Source organism: Rhinolophus hipposideros (assembly GCF_964194185.1).
Source record: "Rhinolophus hipposideros genome assembly, chromosome: 26".
In the NCBI taxonomy this organism is placed as follows: Eukaryota; Metazoa; Chordata; class Mammalia; order Chiroptera; family Rhinolophidae; genus Rhinolophus; species Rhinolophus hipposideros.
In genome coordinates, this window is record NC_138072.1 from 25,234,208 (window position 1) to 25,254,856 (window position 20,649).

General features: G+C 44.3%; 2 protein-coding genes across 2 annotated transcripts in view; one reads left to right on the top strand and one right to left on the bottom strand.

Moving 5' to 3' along the window:
* Positions 1 to 20,649, bottom strand: part of DISC1 (DISC1 scaffold protein) — a gene marked incomplete at both ends in the record, with an annotated part of 280,468 nt that overhangs the window by 217,892 nt on the left and 41,927 nt on the right. The window contains one exon of the mRNA XM_081039321.1: positions 18,895 to 18,964. Coding sequence (XP_080895447.1) covers positions 18,895 to 18,964 — 70 coding nt within the window. The remainder of the gene's footprint in view (positions 1 to 18,894; positions 18,965 to 20,649) is intronic.
* Positions 5,318 to 5,494, top strand: LOC308493312 (ATP synthase subunit e, mitochondrial-like; the record flags this gene model as incomplete). The annotated part of the gene is made up of 1 exon (XM_081039307.1): positions 5,318 to 5,494. The coding sequence occupies one exon, from the start codon at positions 5,318 to 5,320 to the stop codon at positions 5,492 to 5,494; it is 177 nt and encodes a 58-aa protein (XP_080895433.1).

Sequence of the window (20,649 nt, forward strand, 5' to 3'; positions counted from 1 at the left end):
TGGTCTGTAGTTTTCTTTTTTGTGTGTTGTCCTTACCAGGTTTTGGTATCAGGGTAATGTTGGCCTCATAAAATGAGTTAGGGAGTACTGACTCTTCTTCAATTTTTTGGAAGAGTTTGAGCAGGATTGGTATTAGATCCTGTTTGAAGGTCTGGTAGAATTCACTAGTGAAGCCATCTGGTCCCAGACTTTTGCTTTTGGGAAGGTTTTGGATGACTGATTCAATTTCTTTACTGGTGATCGGTCTGTTTAGATTTTCCAGTTCTTCATGGTTCAGTCTTGGAAGGGTATATGTTTCTAAGAACTTGTCCATTTCTTCTAGGTTATTGAATTGGGTGACATATAGTCCTTCATAGTATTCTTGCATGATCCTTTGTATTTCTGTGGTGTCCGTGATAACTTCCCCTTTTTCATTTGTGGTTTTGTTAATTAGTGTCTTCTCTCTTTTTATCTTAGTGAGTCTAGCCAAGGGTTTGTGATTTTGTTAATCTTTTCAAAGAACCAGCTCTTTGTAAAATATTAATTTTTTCTATTGTCTTTTTGTTCTCTACTTCATTTAGTTCTGCTCTGATTTTTGTTATTTCCTTTCTTCTGCTGACCTTGGGTTTCACTTGTTCTTCTTTTTCTAGTTCTTTAAGGTGTAACATGAGGTTATTTATTTGGGATTTTTCTCGTTTCTTGAGATAGGCCTGTAATGATATAAATATCCCTCTTAAAACTGCTTTCGCTGCATCCCAAAAATTTTGGTAGGATGTATTTTCATTGTCATTTCTTTCTATGTATCTTTTGATCTCTCCTCTAATTTCTTCTTTGACCCAGTCGTTCTTTAAAAGTATGTTGTTTAATCTCCATGTATTTGTGTTTTTTCCTGCTTTCTTTTTTTAGTTGATATCCAATTTCAAAGCCTTGTGATCAGAGAATATGCTTGGTATAATTTCAATCTTCTTAAATTTGCTGAGGCTGCTTTTATGTACCAATATATGGTCTACCCTTGAGAATGTTCCGTGTACACTAGAAAAGAATGTATAGACTGATGTTTCAGGATGAAGGGCTCTACATATGTCAATAATGTCCATTTCATCTAATGTGTCATTTAGGGCTGCTATTTCGTTATTTATTTTCTGTTTGGATGATCTATCCATAGCTGTCAATGATGTATTTAAGGCCCCTAGTATAATTGTGTTTTGGTCAATTTCTCCCTTTAGTTCTGTGAGTAGTTGCTTGGTATATTTTGCTGCTCCCTGATTGGGGGCATAAATATTGATGACTGTTATGTCTTCTTGTTGTATAGTCCCCTTTACCATGATGAAATGTCCATCTTTGTCTCTTGCTATCTTTTTCACCCTGAAGTCTGTTTCACCTGATATCATGTCTACACCTGATTTTCTCTAGGTACCATTTGCTTGCCGTGTCAATTTCCACCCTTTCATTTTGAGTCTATGCTTGTTCTTGTAGCTGAGATGTGTCTCTTGGAGACAGCATATGGTTGGGTTTAGTTTTTTGATCCAATCTGCTACTCTGTGCCTTTTTATTGGTGAGTTTAGTCCATTTACATTTAAGGTGATTATTGATATGTGAGGATTTCCTGTCATTCTATCTTCAGTTTTCAGGTAAGGCCCTGTCTCCATTGTTTCTTTGCCTTTTTGTTGTTGTCTATTATTTCTGTGTGGTGGTACTCTATGATGTTTCCCTCTGTTTCTTCTTGTATTACAGTATATATTCAGTTCTGGATTTTTTTTTGAAGGCTTACCCTTAAGTTTATGTAAAAGAAAGTTTGATATTTAGAGAATTCCATTTTCTTCAGCACACTTACTTTCTCCATTCCCACATTCCGGTTCAGGCCTTTACTCTCCCCCTTTTTATGTTTTGGTTGCCACAAATTGTCCCTGTTGGTGGTGGTCAAATAGCCTCTTTTAGTACTTCTTGTAGTGCAGGACACGTATTAGAAAATTCCCTCAGCTTCTGTATGTCTGGAAAGGTCTTTATTCCTCCATCATATCTGAAGGATATCTTTGCTAGATATATTATTTTTGGCTCATAATTTCTCTCTTTCAATAGTTTGAATATTTGGTTCCACTCCCTCCTGGCTTGTAGAGTTTCTGCTGAAAAATCTGATGATGATCTAATGGGCTTTCCTTTGTAGGTTACCGTCTTCTTTCCCTGGCTACCTTGAGGATTCTTTCTTTATCCTGGATTTTAGACAGCTTCAATACAATGTGGCTTGGAGAAGGCCTGTTGGGATTGAGGTAATTAGATGTTCTATTTGCTTCTTGGATTCAAGGATCCAATTCTGTCCACAGTTTGGGAAGTTCTCATCAACAATTTGTTTGAATATATTTTCTGTTCCCTTCTCTCTTTCTTCTCCTTCTGGTATGCCCATTATTCTTATATTGCTCTTTCTGATAGAGTCAGAAAGTTCTTGTAGAGTTCTTTCATTTCTTTTAAGTCTCAAGTATCTTTCTTCTTCCGTCTGTGTAATTTCCAGGTTTCTATCTTCGATGTCACTGATTCTTTCCTCCATCTGGTCAACTCTACTACCTAAGCTGGTTATTTCATTCTTAACTTCTTCTATTGAGTTCTTAATCTCCAGAAATTCCATTTCGTTCTTTTTTAAATTTTCAATCTCTTTCGTAAAATGCTCATGTTGTTCTTTGATTGTGTTTCTGAGTTCATTAAACTGCCTTTCTGTGTTTTCTTGCATCTCGTTGAGTTTTTTTCAGAACTGCAATCTTGAATTCTCTGTCATTTAAGTCACATATTTCCATATCTTTAAGTTCCTTTTCTGGAGACTTTTCACTTTCTTTCTGAGCTGTCTTGTTGCCTTGGTCATTCATGGCAATTACTGATTTATTATTTCTCTTCCTAGACATCTACAGGAGTGGCTTCTGCAACAGGTTGATAGGAAGAGGTCTTTCTTTTGTTTTCCAGTACTTGTTGGTAGAATGTTTTGTTTTCTCTCCGACTGCAGACTTTTTTTTCCTCTCTCACACAGTAGTGCTGTTTTCTCTGCACTATTCCAGCTTCTCACATAATGGGGGGTGGGGGTTCCCTGGGAGACGAGCTTCTCCTCTGTTAATAGTTAGCCTGGGTCACAGAGCGCAGTGTCCGTGTGGGTATGCGAAGAGCTTTTGAAGTTCCAAAGCTCTTCTTGTAGCAGATTCAGAGCCCGTATGTTTCATCATTTCTGTTTACTCCTGCAGGGATCCACCCAGATAGGTGGGGCCAGGGGCGGGATGAGTTGTGAGAGGTGGCCCAGAGCAATGGTGGCAACCACTACAACAACCGGTCCTGCTTCCACAGCTCCCTCCCCTTTGCCAGAACTAGTTGGGCTGCGAATCTGTGTCTGCGGTCCACAGATCTCAGAACAGCAAATATTCTGTTCTTTTGATCTGACACACTACTGTTCCGCTTCTAGCACGGGGCAGATGGGGGCGGGGCGATCCTGGGAGGGTAGGGAGGGGGAGGCTAGTCTCAGTGCCTAAGGCTTCCGTTCTCTGCTTGGCAGTGAGGGCTTAAACCACCTTATTCAGCCTTCTTCCCTCAGTCTTTTCTCCGAGGTCTCTGCCGTGAACATTGGGTTCAGCCATGTTATATGCTGCCCCCTCAGCCCTGTGGGCCATAAGCGGAGCCCTAGTAGTCCGAGTTCTTTCCTCTCCCACAGCTGAGGTAGTTCCGGGATGCAGCGCGCTTGGAGCACTGAACCAGGTCTGCGTCCTGTGCCCAAGTGGCTCCATCTCCGCACTTCTCCCTTCCATCCTCCCCACTCAGGCGATTCGCCCACCTTTAGGTGAATTCAGTAGTGGGCCTCTTCGTCTTGCCTGTCTGCTGTGCAGGGAGTCCTTTGTGGTGTTATTGTTGTCCAATTAGTTGTAAATTCCAGGGAAGCTTTACAGAGGCTCACCTCATGCCGCCATTTTGATGACTGAAGTCCTTTTTGTTTTTAATTGGGTTGTTTCTTTCTGTTATTGTTGAATTGTAGGAGTTCTTTATATATTCCAGATGTTAAACCATTATCAGATATATGGTTTTGAACTATATATGGTTTTTTCCCATTCTCTTGGTTGTCTTTTCACTTTCTTGATAATGGCTTTTGATATAAAACAGTTTTTAATTTTGATGAAGTACAATTTACCTATTTTTACCTTTGTTACCTGTGTTTGGTGTCATATCTAAAAGTCCAATGCCAAATCCAAAGTTATAAAGATTTACCCACAATGTTTTCTCCTGTTTCATGGTTTTTGCCTAAGTCACTGAAGCATTTGGAGTTAATTTTTTGTATATGACATGCGGTATGGATCCAACTTTATTCTTTTGGATATGAAAATCCAGTTATCCCAGCACCATCTGTTGAGGAGACAATCTTTCCCCCATTGAATGGACTTGACACCCATGTCAAAAAACAATCGGCTGTAGATGTATGAGTGTATCTCTGAACTCTCAAATCTATTCCTTTGGTCTATAATCTCTCTTATGCAACCACATCATTTTGATTGCTGTACTTTATAGTAAATTCTGAAATGAGGAAGTATTAGTCCTCCAAAATTTTGTTCTTCTTTTTCAGGACTATTTTGGCTATGCTGACCCCTTACAATTCCATATAAATTTGAGGATCAGCTTTTCTGCAAAAAAAGGGCATTGCAACTTTGATATTGATTGAGTTGAACCTGTAGATCTCTTTGGGTAGTACCGACATCTTTACAATATTATATCTTCCTATCCATGAACACAGGATGTCTTTCCATTTATTTAGGCCTTTAATTTCTTTTGGCAATGTTTCGTAATTTTCAATGTGAAAGTCCATCACTTCCTTGGGTAAATGTATTCCCAATTATGTTACTATTTTAGATGCTATTGTAAATGGAACTGCTTTCTTAATTTTCTTTTTGGATTTTTCATTGCAGGTATATAGAAAGATTATTAACTTTCGTGGTTTTCTTGTGGGTTCTTTAGGACTTTCTATATGTAAGATCATGTCATCTGCAATATTTTTTCTTTATTTTTTTTTTGTGTGTATGTATGTGCCTACTTGCTCCAGCTAGCATTTCCACTACAATATTGAATAGCAACAGTGAAAGCAGGCATCCTAGTTGTGCTTCTGATCTTAGGAGGAAAGAATAATGTTAGCTGTAGATTCTTCATAAATACCCATTTATCACATTGAAAAAGTTCCCTTCTACTCCTAGTTTTTACAGAGCTTGTTTTTGTCAAATGCCTTTTCTGCATCAATTAAAATGATCATGTGTCTTTTTTTCCCTTCATTCTATTAATATGATTTATTGCCCCACATTGTCCTTCCGGTGTGAAGGTCACGGACAAGATGGTGCCACTGGTGCAGGTCTCCCAGCTCATCAAGCTCGGCCGCTACTCCACCCTGTTCCTCAGCGTGGCCTACGGAGCCAAGCGCTACAGTTACCTGAAACCTCGGGCAGAGGAGGAGAGGAGGATAGCCGCGGAGGAGAAAAAGAAGCAGGATGAACTAAAACGGATCAAGTGAGAGTTGGCAGAAGCCCGAAATGACAGCATACTGAAGTGAGCCTGCCTTCCTCCAAACCAGTGTGGACGAATAAAGCTTCCTGTGTTGTGACGAAAAAAAAAAAAAAAAAAAAAAAAAAAAAAAATATATATATATATATATATATATATATATATGATTTATTACACTGATTTATTTTCTTATGTTAAATCACCTTTCCATTCACAATAAATCCCACTTGGTCATGGTGTATAGTCCTTTTAATGTGCTGTTGGATTAGGTTTACTAGTATTTCATTGAACATTTTATTTATACAGGATATTGGTTTATAATTTTCTTTCTTGTTATGTCTCCATCTGGCTTTGGTATCAGGATAAGCTAGCCTCATAAATTGAGTTAGGAAGTGCTTACTCCTCTTCTATTTTTTAAAAAGTTGGAGCAGGATCAGTGTTAACTTTCTCTTAAATGCTTGGCAGAATTCACCAGTGAAGCAACCTTTCTTTGTTGGGAAGTTTTTGATTACTAATTCCATCTCTTTACTTGTTCTTGAGTCAGTTCAGGTAATTTGTGTTTTTCTCCCATTTACCCGCTTCATCTAGGTTGTCTAATTTATTGACATAAAATTGTTCATAGAATTCTCTCATATCCATTTTTATTTTTATATGGTTGGTAGTAATGTCTCACTTTCATTTTTTATTTGAATTATTTCCATCTTCTCTCTTATGGCAATTCTGCCGATATTTTCAAAGAACTAAATTTTGGTTTCATTGATTCTCTACTGGCTTTCCATTTTACTTATCTCTGCTCTAATCTGTATTATTTTCCTTTCTTCTGCTTGCTTTGGGTTTAGTTTGCTCTTTTTTTTTTTCTATTTCCTCAATGTATGAAGTTAGGTTACTGATTTTGAGATCTTTTTTAATGTGGATACTTACAGCTATACATTTCCCTCTGGGTACTGCCTTTACTGCATTCTCTATGTTCTGAGACATTGTGTTTTCCTTTTCATTCATCATTGTGTCTTCTTTCAATTCAAAAGAAGAAATATACAGAGACACCAAAAACAAACAAGCAGACAAACTTCTCTCCCAGTCTTTGCAGACTGGCTCTGTCTGGGGCCTTCCCTCAACACTTCACCAGGCTGACATGACCCAAGGCTCAGCCTGAGATGAAGCTGAGGGTCTTCTCTGCTCTTTTCTGAGCATGTGTCTTACCTTGAGCATGCAGGTGGTCTTCTAAATTTCCCTGCATACACGGCTGATTTTGAATGTCTGCATTTCCCGAAGAATCTCCTGCAGCTTTGCTCCGGGCTTTAGGCAGTCTATTGTTATCTTTCCACCAGTAACCTTTCTCCCCAGCTGTGTGTAGTTCATTCATTCATTTTGCAGTGTTCTCAAGCAATGCCTGCCACTTTTCCAGCCTATGTTCTGAGTTAGCCAAAACAGAGATGAGTCCTCCAGGTAGCCCCGACAGGTTAGAACAGACGCACACAAATAATTTGCAAGTAAGGTCTGCTCTACTCCCCATGGAATCAGGGGCCAGAGTCCCACACTGGGATGTGAGCTGTCATCTTGAAGATCACTGCTGTCCTCACAGCGAATATCATCGATGATACTGTAATAACTATGAGTGGTGCTAGGTGGGTCCTAGACTGAGCAGGTGGTCACTTTGTAAGGTATACAAATGTCTAACCGCTATGTTGCACACCTGAAACTAATGTAATAATATATGTCAACTATAACTGAAAAACAAATTTAAAAAAGAAAACAAGAATCACTGCTGTCCTGTGAGGAAGGGGGACGAAGGCAAGTAAAAATGCCACAAAGCTCTCCTGCCGTTTTCAAGTTGCCTTTTTCGTGGTTCAGTGTTGGCTTATTGCTATAAACCTTGGGCTGTTTTCCAGTTCTGATAATGTTGGTTCTGACAGTTGCCCCTTGTTTTCTGATGTTTCTGTGTGTGGAGTTGCCTGCTCTGCGGTTCTCCTGATGTCACTCGGACACTGTTTTGAGTACTAAGTTTTGTGGTGGTTTCTTATGCAGTGTATTAGTGTCCTGTGGCTGCTCTGACATATGACCATGAGCTTCGAGGCTTAAGACAACAAACATTTACTTTCCCACAGTTCTGGAGGCCAGAAGTCTAAAATCAGTTTCCTTGGGCTGAAATCGAGGTGCTGGCAGGGCTGTGCTCCCTCCAGGGGCACTCAGGGACAATCTGTCCCTCGCCTCTTCCAAATTCCAGTGGCTGCTGGCATTCCTTGGCCTGTGGCCTCATCACTCAGTCTCCACTCTGTGGTCACATCACCTCCTCCTCTGCTGTTTATCTTATCTCCCTCTGTCTCTCTCACCGGACGTGTGGGACTGCATTTGGGGCACACCCAGATAATCCAGGATAACCTCCTCATCTCAAGACTCTTAATTCAATCACATCTGCAAAAACGCTTTTTCAAATAAGGTAACACCTGCAAATTCCAGGTATTGGGATGTGGATATCTTCGGGGAGTGGACAAGGGGGCATTTTTCAACCTACAACTTGCTACAACAGGTAAATGAAACAAGTGGTTTGACAGAATACGTCAAACTACAGAGAGACAGGTGAGGGTCCTGCCACCCTGACCACTGACTCCAGTCACCCCATCACTGGACTCACCAAACAGTAAGTCTTCTTCTGCTACTAGTTTAAATTAGGTCTCTTCCTCTTGAAAGTAGAGAGCCAGCATACAAAAAAAAAAAAAAATCAATTCTAATGTTAACTGAAATTTGACATATTTATATTATTTCTACTTTACCCTAACGAAGCTAACATTCCTTGAGAGTAGGTCACACAATTCTCGGCTCACTGTGTCATGGTAACCTGGCAAACACTCAGCGAACAGTTGTTTGTGTGAAAGGGTACCATGCTGCACTGGCCTAAGAGCCAGGCTCTGCTCTGAACTTGCTGTGGAGTTTTGGACAAAACAAGAGGTAGGTCATAGCCGGGCTCATTTGTGGGCCGGGAAAGGTACAGTCAGCCCCTTACTCAAGTCACAAAAGTCTGACTTTTAAAAAATTTTTCCATCAAATGTGTACACAAGACACAGAGTGGTCAAGGCCAATTACTCAAACGTTTGTGGAAACACCTGAATGTGCTTAGTATATTTAGTGCTCCCCTAAGTCCATTAGGCCTCTGGTTATGGACTTGTGTCCCCCCAAGATTCGTATGTTGACATCCTAACCCCCAGTATCATATCAGAGTGTGACTGTATTCGGAGATAGGGTTTAAAGAGTTTTTAAGTTAAAATGAGGTCACTAGGGTGAGCCTTAATCCAATCTGATTGGGGTCCTTATAAGAGGAAATTAGGACATGGACACGCAGAGGGAAGAGCATGGTAAGGACACGGTGGGGTGGCAGGGAGGAAGACGGCTGTCAACACACCAAGGAGAGAGACCTGAGAAGGAATAAACCCTGCTGACACCTTGATCTTGAACTTCCAGCCTCCAAAACTGAGAAAATAAATATCTGTTGTTTAAGCCGCCCGCCCAGCTTGTGGAGCTTTCTTATGGGGCCCGAGTGACTAACACACCCCTCCAGTTAAGAAAAGTCAACCACTTGTACCATAAACAGACAGGTGGTACCTAAAACGATTGCAGTGGGAAGATTCAGTCCTGTTTCCGCTTTTGGTCCTAATCAGACACATCCCTTCCAGTTCTGTATCTATTTCTCAATCTGTAGAAAAAGGGGAAAACACTTGCGAAATAAAGTGAAACTGTTGCTATCTCTGAAGACCCCAGTGCCCTCACAGAAAGGTGACCATTCTGTCCCAGTAAGCTGGCCCCAGACAATCCACATCACTGCTTTGTCTGGCCACCTGAAGAGCAGCTGTGTTCCTCCTCTCAAGTGAGCTGCTGTTCTGGGCCCCAGTCAGCCTCTCAGCCATGCCAGGAGGCCGCAGGATGCAGCAAACCTGTGAGGACAGCCTCAAAATCAGTCTTCTGCATACAAGAGGGGCCCCATCAACCCGATTCTACAGCTTGAGACACGCGTCACTTACAGACTCTTATAGACGGTGTGTAGAGAGTAAGATGTCATGTCCACGGTTTGCACACCCATCTGTTAATGCTCCTGAGGAAAGTATGTCCAAGCTCCAACTAAGGACAGGGCTATCTCGGTTTTCGAACATAATCCATTTCGGAAGACTGTTTCCCATAGAAAGTAATGCAAAATGGATTAAGCCATTCCAGACCTTTAAAATCAACCTCTAAAACAGCAATTTAGCATGAATTTTACTATCTAATGATACCATAGATCCATAAAATGATAGACAATGAAAGCAATAAACACAATATACTGTACTGTAAAAGCAATAATAAATAAACACAATGTAAAAACTGTACTGTAGATGATAAAAATGAAAATGTAATTTTTTCTTACCTGCAGTGATAGTCATGGTTTGGATGGGGGTCCCCTTCAATAATCACAATAGGTGAGAGGACCTTCAGGTGTTCTGTGGTCCTTTTCCAGAATCACAATAGGTGACTGTTGTTCAGGTGTTCAGTGGCACTCTTCCATGATCACTGTAGGTGACTCCTCTCCTGCCGTTCCTTCCATTAATTTTTTTACACCACTGACACCTGGTTTACACTCACTGGATCTTTTCCTCACTAAAAATTTTTCAACTGACATTTGCTTTTTCTGATGTCTTAAAATTTGTCTAAAGTGAGACATAGCATCATCATTGAAAGGGTAAGTGGCATGACTTACGCCAACTTTATCAGGGTGATATTTTTCAACAAAAATGTGCACTTCCACCCATTTTGCACACATTTCTTTGATCAGTGCAGTAGAATCACTTTCTCTTCCCTCCTTCTTCGCAGACAGTTCCTCAGTTGCCGCCTGTTGCTGCTCCGTCAGAATGTGCTGAAGCTCTCCTGTGGTGAGTTCAGTCCTGTGGTCCTCACTAACTCCTCCATCATCACTGCTCACTTCCAAGCCCATGGACTTTCCCAGAGACACAATATCCTCAACAATAGGAGCCTCCTCTTCAACATCCTCAAATACACGTTCAGGGACAGCGTCTGGCCACAGTTTCTTCCATGCTGACTTCATTGTTCTGTGAGACACATCCCTCCATGCTTTGTCTATGAGCTGTAAGCAATGTAGGATATTGAAATGATTCTTCCAGAACTCTCTGAGGGTTAGCTCTGTGTCCGAGGTCAGCTCAAAGCATCTTTGGAACAGTGCTTGGATATGGCCTACTGGTCCATGGGCTGGATGAGAGGAGCCGTGTTGGGGGGCAAAAGCCTTACATTGATAAAACTGAACTCTTCCATCAACTATTCCTCCACGCCCGGGCGGTGAGCTGGAGCATTCTCCATAACAAGCAGGCACTTCATTGGAAGTTTTGTCTTGGAGGTATTGTTTTACACTTGGCCCGAACACTTCATGAACCCACTCAATAAAAAATGGCCTGGTTACCCAAGCTTTGCTGTTTGCCCTCCACATCACATGCAATTTGCTTTTTATGACATTGTTTTTCTTAAATACCCTGGGGTTCTCAGAATGGTAGACTAGCAAAGGCTTCAACTTAAAATCCCCACTTGCATTCCCATAAAATAGAAGGGTTAGGCTGCAATCCATGGGCTTGTGTCCTGGCAATGATTTTTCCTCCTTTGTTATGTAGGTTCTCTTTGCCATTTTCTTCCAAGAAGCCTGTCTCATCACAGTTGAAAACTTGTTGGGGAAGGAAGCCCTCTGCCTCTACATAATCTTGAAATTCCAAACAAATTGGTCGGTGTCTTCCTTGTTGGCTCTGGCAGCTTCACCATGTCTCACCACATGGTGTACGCCACTTCTCTTCTTAAACTTTTCAAACCACCCTCTACTTGCCATGAAAATATCACTCTCAGCACTTGTTCCAGGGGTATTTTTGATGAGGTCAGCATGCAAATGTAAAGCTTTTTCACAAATTATGCTCTCAGAAATGCTGTCACCGGCCAACTGTTTACCCATATGTAAAGCAATTTTTCCACTTCTTCAATTGTCTGTGTTCTTTGTCTTGTAAGTGTTTTAACACCTCTGCAACATTGGCTCCTCTAATGGCTTCTTTATTTTTTAAGATGGTGCAAATTGTAGATTTGGCAATACCAAACTACGTTGTCAAATCACATACACGGACACCACTTTCATGTTTGGAAATAATTTCCTTCATCACCTCTCTTGTTGTTCTGTTAATGATTCTCTTGGCTTTGCAACTTTTATCTACTTCTCTCACAGCAAGGGGTGATTGGCAGAGGGCTCCTGAGATGACATGAACACAGAGAGATTGCACACAGTCACAAAAACAAATTGGTTGCAAGAGAGCTCCGGAGATTAGCTGCACACAGATTTATGCACTGGTTTCCACACAGTCATAAAAGCAAATTGGTTGCAAGAGTGCTCCCGAGATGAGATGAGCAGATTGATTGCACATAGTCACCAAATAAGCCCAAATATCACCTCCGTGTTGCGCGAGTGTTCCGGACTCAACAGCCAACAGCTAGGCCTCAGGATCTTGCACTCAGTGAAAGCTGCGTGACATGTTCAACTTTCCGAGTCATGTTTGAAAACTGAAGCATTTACTTCTGGGTTCACCGTGTTCATAAACCGAAATGTTCGTCAACAGAGATGTTCAAAAACCTAGGTATTACTGTACCTACTTACAGAGAGGAGAGAGAAAAGAGATATTTTTCTTTGTCCTGATGTTTTGTATTCAGCAGCACGTCTAACCTTGGAGCTGTCAGTTTTCGTCATGAATAAGGCACCATGACAACACCCCACACGGTCTTTGGAGGACAGGCCGAGCTCGTCAAAGTCACGGAAGGCAAAGCAGAGGCCCACCAGCCTGGAGCACATACTGTGACATGGCCATCAAGAGGGGACATCCCCTTCACTGTGCTTCCACCTGCAGAGCTCCAGGATTCCTCACCAATCCCTTACCTTACTACCAGCAAGGAGCTGGAGGTGCACCCAGCTGGAATCCAGGGAAGACAGGAGTCGCTCTGAAAGCACGCCCTGAGCTACACACGAAAGGGAAGTACATCACATGCAGATAAACCTGGGTCTGTGCACCAGGCTCACATCGGAGGCAGGTGTGACTCCATTCAAGGCATCCTCAGCTCTCAGGAAAACTTGCAAAGCCAGATGGTGACGCCTCCACGGGCTGAGAGCGCAGCCCTCCGCGCACAGAATCACAGGCTCTCCGGTAAACAGGAAGAGACGCTACGGTAACAGCACCAAGTCAAGTCAGTGGCATTTTGTACACATGCGTTTTCTACGCTTGCTTTTGGGTACCGCTCATCTCCCAATTGTTAAGATTTGACTTAACGTAAGAGGAGGCAGACACAAGCTTCCGCTCCTGTGAGAAGAATGCTGAAAAGTGGGACAAATGCGAGTGCTGATTTCCCAGCAGCCTAATTGTTTCAAGTCACCGCACATCTCTGGGCGCCCCCAGTGCTGAGCCCCGTCCATCTCCTCCCCAGCTGCCATGGACTAAGGTTCCAGAATCCAGAAACCTCCTAGCTAGGTTTTGTCCCCACAAGTCTTATAAAGCTCGGTTCCCACGCTGGGACACAAAATGCTCGGGGCCCTGTGAGACGGGAGGCAAAGCGGGTGGCTGGCCACGGCCCACAGCTGTCCTTCGGCAGCTTCCGTGGTCTCGCCCCCAAATCAGGGGTGGCTACAATCCCCCCACAGTGACCCAGGGATGTGACGAGACGACGTGTGGGACAGTGCCCAGCCTGCCGACATGTGACAGCTGAACATTAACGTAAGCAAGTGTAGAAAACACATGTGTACAAAATGCCACTGACTTCGCTTGGTGACGTTGCCGTAGCTTCTCTTCCTGTTCACAGGAGAGTGTGATTCTGTGCGCAGAGGGCTGGGCTCTCAGCCCGTGAAGACTTTCCGCTCACGTTTGAGTCTGCAGGTTTGTGTGCTGGCATCCGTCACTATTTAAGATTCAAGCTATTGTTTTTGTTTGTAATGGGAGCCTCACCATCCCAGGACAAGGGGACTCTTACTGCAAGCACCCCTCAGAGCAATGAGACGATGGCCTGTAGGTCACAGGCCAGGATGACAACAGGGAGAGAAGGAAGGCAGTGTGCCGGGGGCTGCAGCCAGAAAGCACACAGCGTCCTGTCTGTGCTCGTGGCTGCTCCTTCTCTGAGAACATGTGAAAGTACCGGTCTCCAGGACGCGTCTCTCTGGGAGGGTGCCAAATGCAGTCCACTTTTTCAGTCAGACAGAAACAAGACGGGCTGCTGAGATCAGCATTTCTGTTCCCTGGGCCCCCAAACGGCATCCACCTCCCATCCACCCTGGCAGTCCTGGGGATATAAAAATGGCTGGATTCTATTAACTCTTGTTTTCTTCTTTCTCTTCTCTACAAGGAATCTGTGGACTTTCACTGTGCTCATTCACATCTGTAGTTCTGAGAGGAGAAAGCAGGGGCGCTGAGGCTAAGCATTTGATCTAAGAAGCCACACAGACGCCAAGCCCTGAGGGAGCTCTGGGAGTGGGAGCTCCCCACCACAACAGGGGTGTCGGCACACTGTACCAAAGAGCAGCTGTGGGTAGAGAAATCTGGCTAACGACAAAAATGAAGATTCTGGCAAACTGGACAAGAGCTGGTCACAGCTGGCCAAGTGGTTTTACACTTGGCCTCTACTGTGGCCATTTTTCTTTCAACGCCTCACGTTTTTATTGTACTAGAATTTTGTCATCACAGATACTGCCTGAGACAAAGGATAGGGAAACTAATTTTGCGCTGGCACTTTCCACTCTAAGAAGGAAATTCTGAGCAGGCAGGGTAAAGCTGGCTATGCCAAACATCACACCATTGGGAGGCACTGAAATGGCAAACTCCCCAAATTTTGCTTTCTTCCTCACAGCCTCGCCTCATTCACTGGTGGCAGGCAGGGGGACAATATAGGCCACAAGTCAATGCAGGAAACTAGAAGTAACCACACTGAAAATCGGTGTCCACACTCTCCTCTTCCCCACGCCCAGCAAATCACAGACCCCACCCCGCCTTGGACGGCAGCTTCTCCCTCCGTAGGACTCAGAGGTTTCACACTTGCCCTTCTGCTGACTATAGACATGGGACAAGCATTAATGCGACAAAACCAACGAAGCCGTTTGAGCCTCCTGGAGAAAGACCCTAAGGCAATACAGAGAATGCGGTTCTTTTTCTGCCAAGCCCTCCCAGTTTACACAAGGCCATAAGGAAATGTTAACTTTACCTCCCCAGGAAGGGAGAGATGTAATTACAGCCCTGAGACGGTTTCCCCACATGGCATTAGTAGGTAAATGTGCCAGCATTTTAATGAGGTAAAACATGGAACTTCTTATTCTGTGTCAGCTGCTCCTTTCTCTAATACAAAGTCAAATTTATGAGAGAGAGAGAAATGAGAGAATAAGGGAGGGAGAGGAGAAAAGAGGAAGGAAAGGAGGGAGGGAGGGAAGGATGGAGAGAGGGAGGGAGGGAGGAAAGGAAAAGAAAGGCAGAAGAGGAACAAAACCAACAAGATAAGGCTGCCCTCTGGATCCTCCTGGTGAACCTCAGACACCCGCAGACCCGGTCCTGAGACAGAGTACAGCGGCACCACTGCTCCTGACAGTGAAGAACACATGCGTCCACACAAAGATTGTAAAGCTGAGTGTGAAGGAATGTCAACAATTCTTAAAGTATTTGATACCGTGTTTCCCGGAAAATAAGACTGGCTCTTATATCAATTTTTGCTCCAAAAGACGCATTAGGGCGTATTTTCAGGGGATGTCTTATTTTTTCATGTACAACAATCTACATTTATTCAAATACAGTCATGTCATCTGCTTCAGGATCGTCATAACACACTAAATGCGTCCGTCTGGCTGACGATCTTAAGTGGGGCTTATTTTCAGGGTAGGTCTTATTTTGGGGGGTACACAGTAGTAGCCCTGGAGAGACTAAATGAAAAGAAAACTTTACTCAAATCCTATTTCAATAAATCCCAATAAAACAAATTCTCCACCTCAATGCTGTGCAAACTTCCCTAATGACTTCGCAATGATGTGTGACAATTTATTGATCACCTACTACATGCCACTCCATGCACTGGGCCCTGCAGAAACCCATTTCAGACAACAGCCAGTTTCCAGTCTCATTTCTAAACAACCACAGTTTTGGATGGTGGCAGGTGGTTATGGCGGCTTCTCCACCTCTTTACCTTCTCTGAATGCATCCTACTGATGGGGGACAGGGTTTCACCGCCTCAAAGTATGTCTTTTTTGGGATACTATTTTAAGCTTGTTATTTTTAAGAAATGAAAGACTCAAGAAGAGCCTTTTTCCCACTCCCCTCCCTTACCTACCTAAAGGAATTCAGGTGGAAAAGCCAGCTTAAGGAAGGGAGCTCTCACCTTAGCATGGTATAGTGAGGTGTGGCAGATGGGGAGGGACCTGCGAAGTGTGTCTGCCAGACTCCTCTCTTTGTCCCCTGTTTATGGGCTTCTGGGCTGGCAAGTCTGTTCACCAAGTGTTTGTTCCTTCTCACCTACCTGTGAACCGCCTACCCTCCCTTTCAAGTCCAAACCACTGCCCCCTTTGTCCTTGGCTCAAGACAATGTATGAGCCTCAAGTGCCCAATTTGTCCTTGGGTCCGCTGTTCTTAGGAAGCCCCCGTATGTACCTATGTAATAAATCTGGTTATTTTCCCCTGTTAACCTCTCTCATGTCAATTTGACTATTAGACCAGCCAGGACTTAGAAGGGGGAGGGAAAATTGTTTTTCCTCCCTTACACTAGTCGCCCTTCAAAGCCCTGTAAATTCCACCCCCTCCACAGGGCTTTGACCCTTCACCATCTCAACCTCCAGCAGAAGTCCCTTCTCCCCTTTGGGGACTCCCTTTATATGCTGAGGGACATGCTGTGAGGGACATGTGTTGCGTACTGCGTCACCCCCTCCAGGACCCTACACTGCCCAAGATGGACATCCTGAGGACGCACTCACGGTGCTGTTCACGCCTCCTACCCACCCTGGCGGTGCGGGTCAGGCGTGAGCATCATCTGGGAGCCGAGGAGACGCGGGCGTCTCCAGCCGCACCCCATACCGGCTTAGCCAGAATGTGCACTGAACACATTACCAGATGATTCAGATTGCATCAAAGCTTGAGAAGCTCTGTTATAGACGACAAATGCTCAGAAGGTGTTTTTCACATAAAAACCAGCTTCTGCACAAAAACCCACGCTCAGCCCTCGTCCTGTGGACTGCAGAGGAGCTCAGCAGCAGCCCCACTGGTCCCCCCTTGGGCTCCCTCTAGTTTGCCACCCGTGGTCCCTGTGCATTTAATCAGCCAGTCACGCATGTGTTCACTCATGAAACACTGACTCAACACACCAGGCACCTCGCACATCTCACAAGAACATTTACCTCTCACCACACAGGTTTAGGGAACGTAAACAGGAGAGTGTTACGTGATTCGGTGCTGAGTGGCTACCAGGCTGCTTGTGCGCTCCATGAACTCCTGGTGGACCAGGGGGGCACAGTGCACGGAGTGAGCCCCCGGGACCTGCTGGCCACTGCCCCGGGGCCTAGCTGTCCTGGAGAATAGCCCCGGGGCGTCTGGACCAGCACGCATGCCAGTCACTGGACGGCTGTGACACACAGTGCAGGCCCTGCCCCGAACTTCGGGTTCGGTAGACAGCGACGTGCAAACAAGCAGAAACACAGAAACACGCACTACAGCCTCCCTGACGAGCTGCATCCTGTCCAGCCCTCTCCCCTTAGGTCTTTCAGAGATACTTGGAGAAAAGACTAAAGAAGTGAGGCCTCCAATGAACAAAGCCCCTGGGGACAACCAAGTCGAGAAAGTTCACCGGGTCTTGATCAAAAAAGAGTCTGATTCTCCACCCGCCATAGCCTTGTGTGTTACAGCAAGAGCTGTGTTGTTAAAGGTAAAAACAAACAAACACACAAACAAAACAATTCCAAGACTCAGCCAACGGCAGACCAAAAAAAATGTGTGCGATAGTGAGGAGCTTTAAAACTGGATTTAATTTCAAGGCAAAACTAGGTTTAAGTGATTTTCACAGACAAAAGTCAGAGGGTGCACTGGCCCAGGACTGGCTTGCTCGCTCTGTCTCCGTCCACAGCGGCGCCAGGGTTGAGGGGGCACCTTCCCCTGCCCCAGACTTGCCTCCTCTCTCACACACCCATGCTCACCTGGCATCATTATTAAAGCCAACACGGCCTGTCTACAAAGAGGAGTGGGAGAGTTCAGAGAGTGTCTCCTCCATTCCTGAATTTCTCTCCTCCCTCCCAGCCCCGCCCATCACTCTCTAAAGGCCACCGCAATTGTGTAACTAATAAGAACACCATAGAGCATTGGCTCCAGGTGTTTCCTACAATAGGATTTGCAACCTGTTTCCTTCTGGGAACCACTCACCCCATTCCTGTAGTGCCCCCACCCCAATGGTCTGTGAAGTATTCACTGGGAATCTCAGATAGGGGTCCATTAGGTTGAAGACCCAAGCCTCAAGATGAAGCAGCTTCCAGAAGAATCCTTAAGTGTACGTTCTATGTCCAGGCCAATCCCAGGTGTGCCAAACTTGGCCATCCCCAGGAGCACCTATCAAGTCCACAGTGTCTGGCGGAGCCTGGGAGTTCCCGTAAGCTCTCTGTCCCCACATCCCGCAGCACTGAGTGTGACATCCTGCAGTCCGCATCCAGAGCACCCATCCTCTGACACACTCTACCTTGTGTGCGTCCAGTCACCACGCCATCCTCATCTGTGTCCGCTCCAACTCCTATTTTGGGTGCCTCATTTTAACCATTCTTTTCTGGCTGCTGACCAACTCCTCCATCTTCTGGTCTCATGTTGTTACATCTCCTTTCTACTTTGGGTATTTGGGCCACCCTCACAGAAACCTGATACGTTCGACCCATTTGGCACAGCCTGGCCTCTCTCAAACCCATCCCATTTCCTCTCTCGTCCTGGACAGTAAAAAGCCACAAAGCTCTGTGAGGGCTCATCTTACGACATCACAAGGTCAGAGACTGTCTCCTTGCTCTCCTGTCCCTGCCCCCTTGTCTAGCACATGACAGGTGTTCAACAAATACGTTTTGACGAATGGGTCATCTATAGACATACCACCGTAGGCAGGCAGATAGTGCGTTAATATAGCTTATGTGCAGGTAGTCCATGTTCCTGGACAATCACTAAAATTATACTTAGAACCCAAAGGATTCATGCTCGTAAAGTGCTTTGAAATCCCCATAAAATCGTCCTGTAAAGTAGTCCAGTGTCACCGAGTGCACAGGAACAGGCTGCACGATTCATGTGGGGGGAAGAGGACAGATCTGAGCAAGGAGGAAACGACAAATGGGACATTTGGGGGAAAGAACAAATAATCAATAAACAAAATAAAACTCACCCTTATCATAATCATCATCCTCAACTGCTTTTTCTTGGAGTTTCTGAAGCTTTAACCTTAAGGAGTTTACCTATGTTGTTTTGAAGGGGGAAAAATGAAAACCAAATTACAACAGCATTCACACAAACTTATGTTAGTAAAGCTAAGAGCATTTAGAAACTATTTTAAAACTGAACTTGTCTATTCTCCTTCTTAAAAAGAACAACAAATGTACATTTTTCCTAAAGCCAGATGTATTTGTTTCTCAAAAAAAGTTATATAAGTGTAATTTGAGCACAAAATAGAGTTAGAATGTTATTTTAAACAAAAACATCACACTGTACCCTTATCTGCGTGAAAAAAATGCATAATAAAAAGGAATATAAATTTCCTGCCCAGACCAAAAGGTCTCTGTTCTAAAAATCACATTAAAATTATGAAGCTAAACAGAGCAAAACTGGAAGAGAAACCAAGAGAAGAGGCAGGCTTCCTGGGGAAGTGTGACAGAAAGACTTCATAAAACCCTTGTACGTAGTCCCAAGGTTCACAGACTTCCCATCACACAAAAGGACTTTGTCTTATCTGACCCGCATGCAGACTCAATGGTCCCATCATTTGTCTGAGAATCACCAACATTTCATTTGCAATTACTTTTCTCCTAGAAGGGAGGCCCAGGGATTTTCTGATCTGGATTCTTGTCCTATCAGTGAATGGATTTGGGCTGGTTCCCTGAAAACCACCTTCGTCCCGTCTTTGCTGACTTCCAGCTCGCCCAGGTGTCACCCCCTCCAGTCTGTGTTAAATGTCCTCCCTCTGTATTGCCACTGTGACCTGCACTTGCTTCCACCCATACGATCCATTTAACAAATATCTACCGAGTGCCTCTTAGGTGTCTGGCTGAGACGCAGCACAAAATTCATCGCCCTCTGGACTCCCATTCTTGTGTAGGAAGACAAAAAATAAAGATAATTAACAAGTTTTATGGAGCCTTAAAAAGTGAGTATTGCTATGAAAGAAGAAAAAAGTAGAAGTAAGGGGATCAGGGATGCAGGTAGACGGTGGCGCTGCGATTTTAAACAAGATCTCTCTGAGGTGACATTTAAGCAACGATTTACAAGCGTAGGGAGGGAACCCTGGGAGAAAAAACGTTCCAAGGAGAGCAAAGCCAGCACCAAGGCCCTGGGCAGAGTCTTCCCGGTGTTGCAGAGCAAAGCAAGAAGGCCACGAGGTCTGGAGAGCAGTGATTAAAGGGGAGATCGTAGATGATGAGGTCAGAGGCGCGAGGAGAAATGCACCCTAGAGACGTGAAGACCATTTAAAAGTGCATAATTTACTCTGAGGGTCATGGGGAGCTGTTGGGAGTTTGAGCAAAAGGACACATGATCTGACTTATATTCAAACAGCTTCATTCTGACTGCTGTGGGGAAGCGCCGAAGGAGGGAGGTAGGATGCTATGGAAACAATCGGGAAGAAGGGAATGAGAGCGTGGATTGTAGTGGGAGCAGTGGAGATGGACAAGTGACCTGTTTCTGGAGATAGTCAGAAGAGGGCTGGTGGAAGACAGAACCAACAGGATTTACTAATAGATTGCGTGTGGGGGTGAGAAAGAGTCAAGAGGATGCCAGGTTTTTCATCGGAGCCACTAGAAGCATGGCGCCGTAGGCAGTTATCTCGGTACCTATATCCACCGTGTTACAGCGATCGTTTTGTTTTGCTTCATTTCATTCTGCGCTCCATTCTCCCCTAGTATCTGGAGGTGAGAAGTCTTCTGCATCC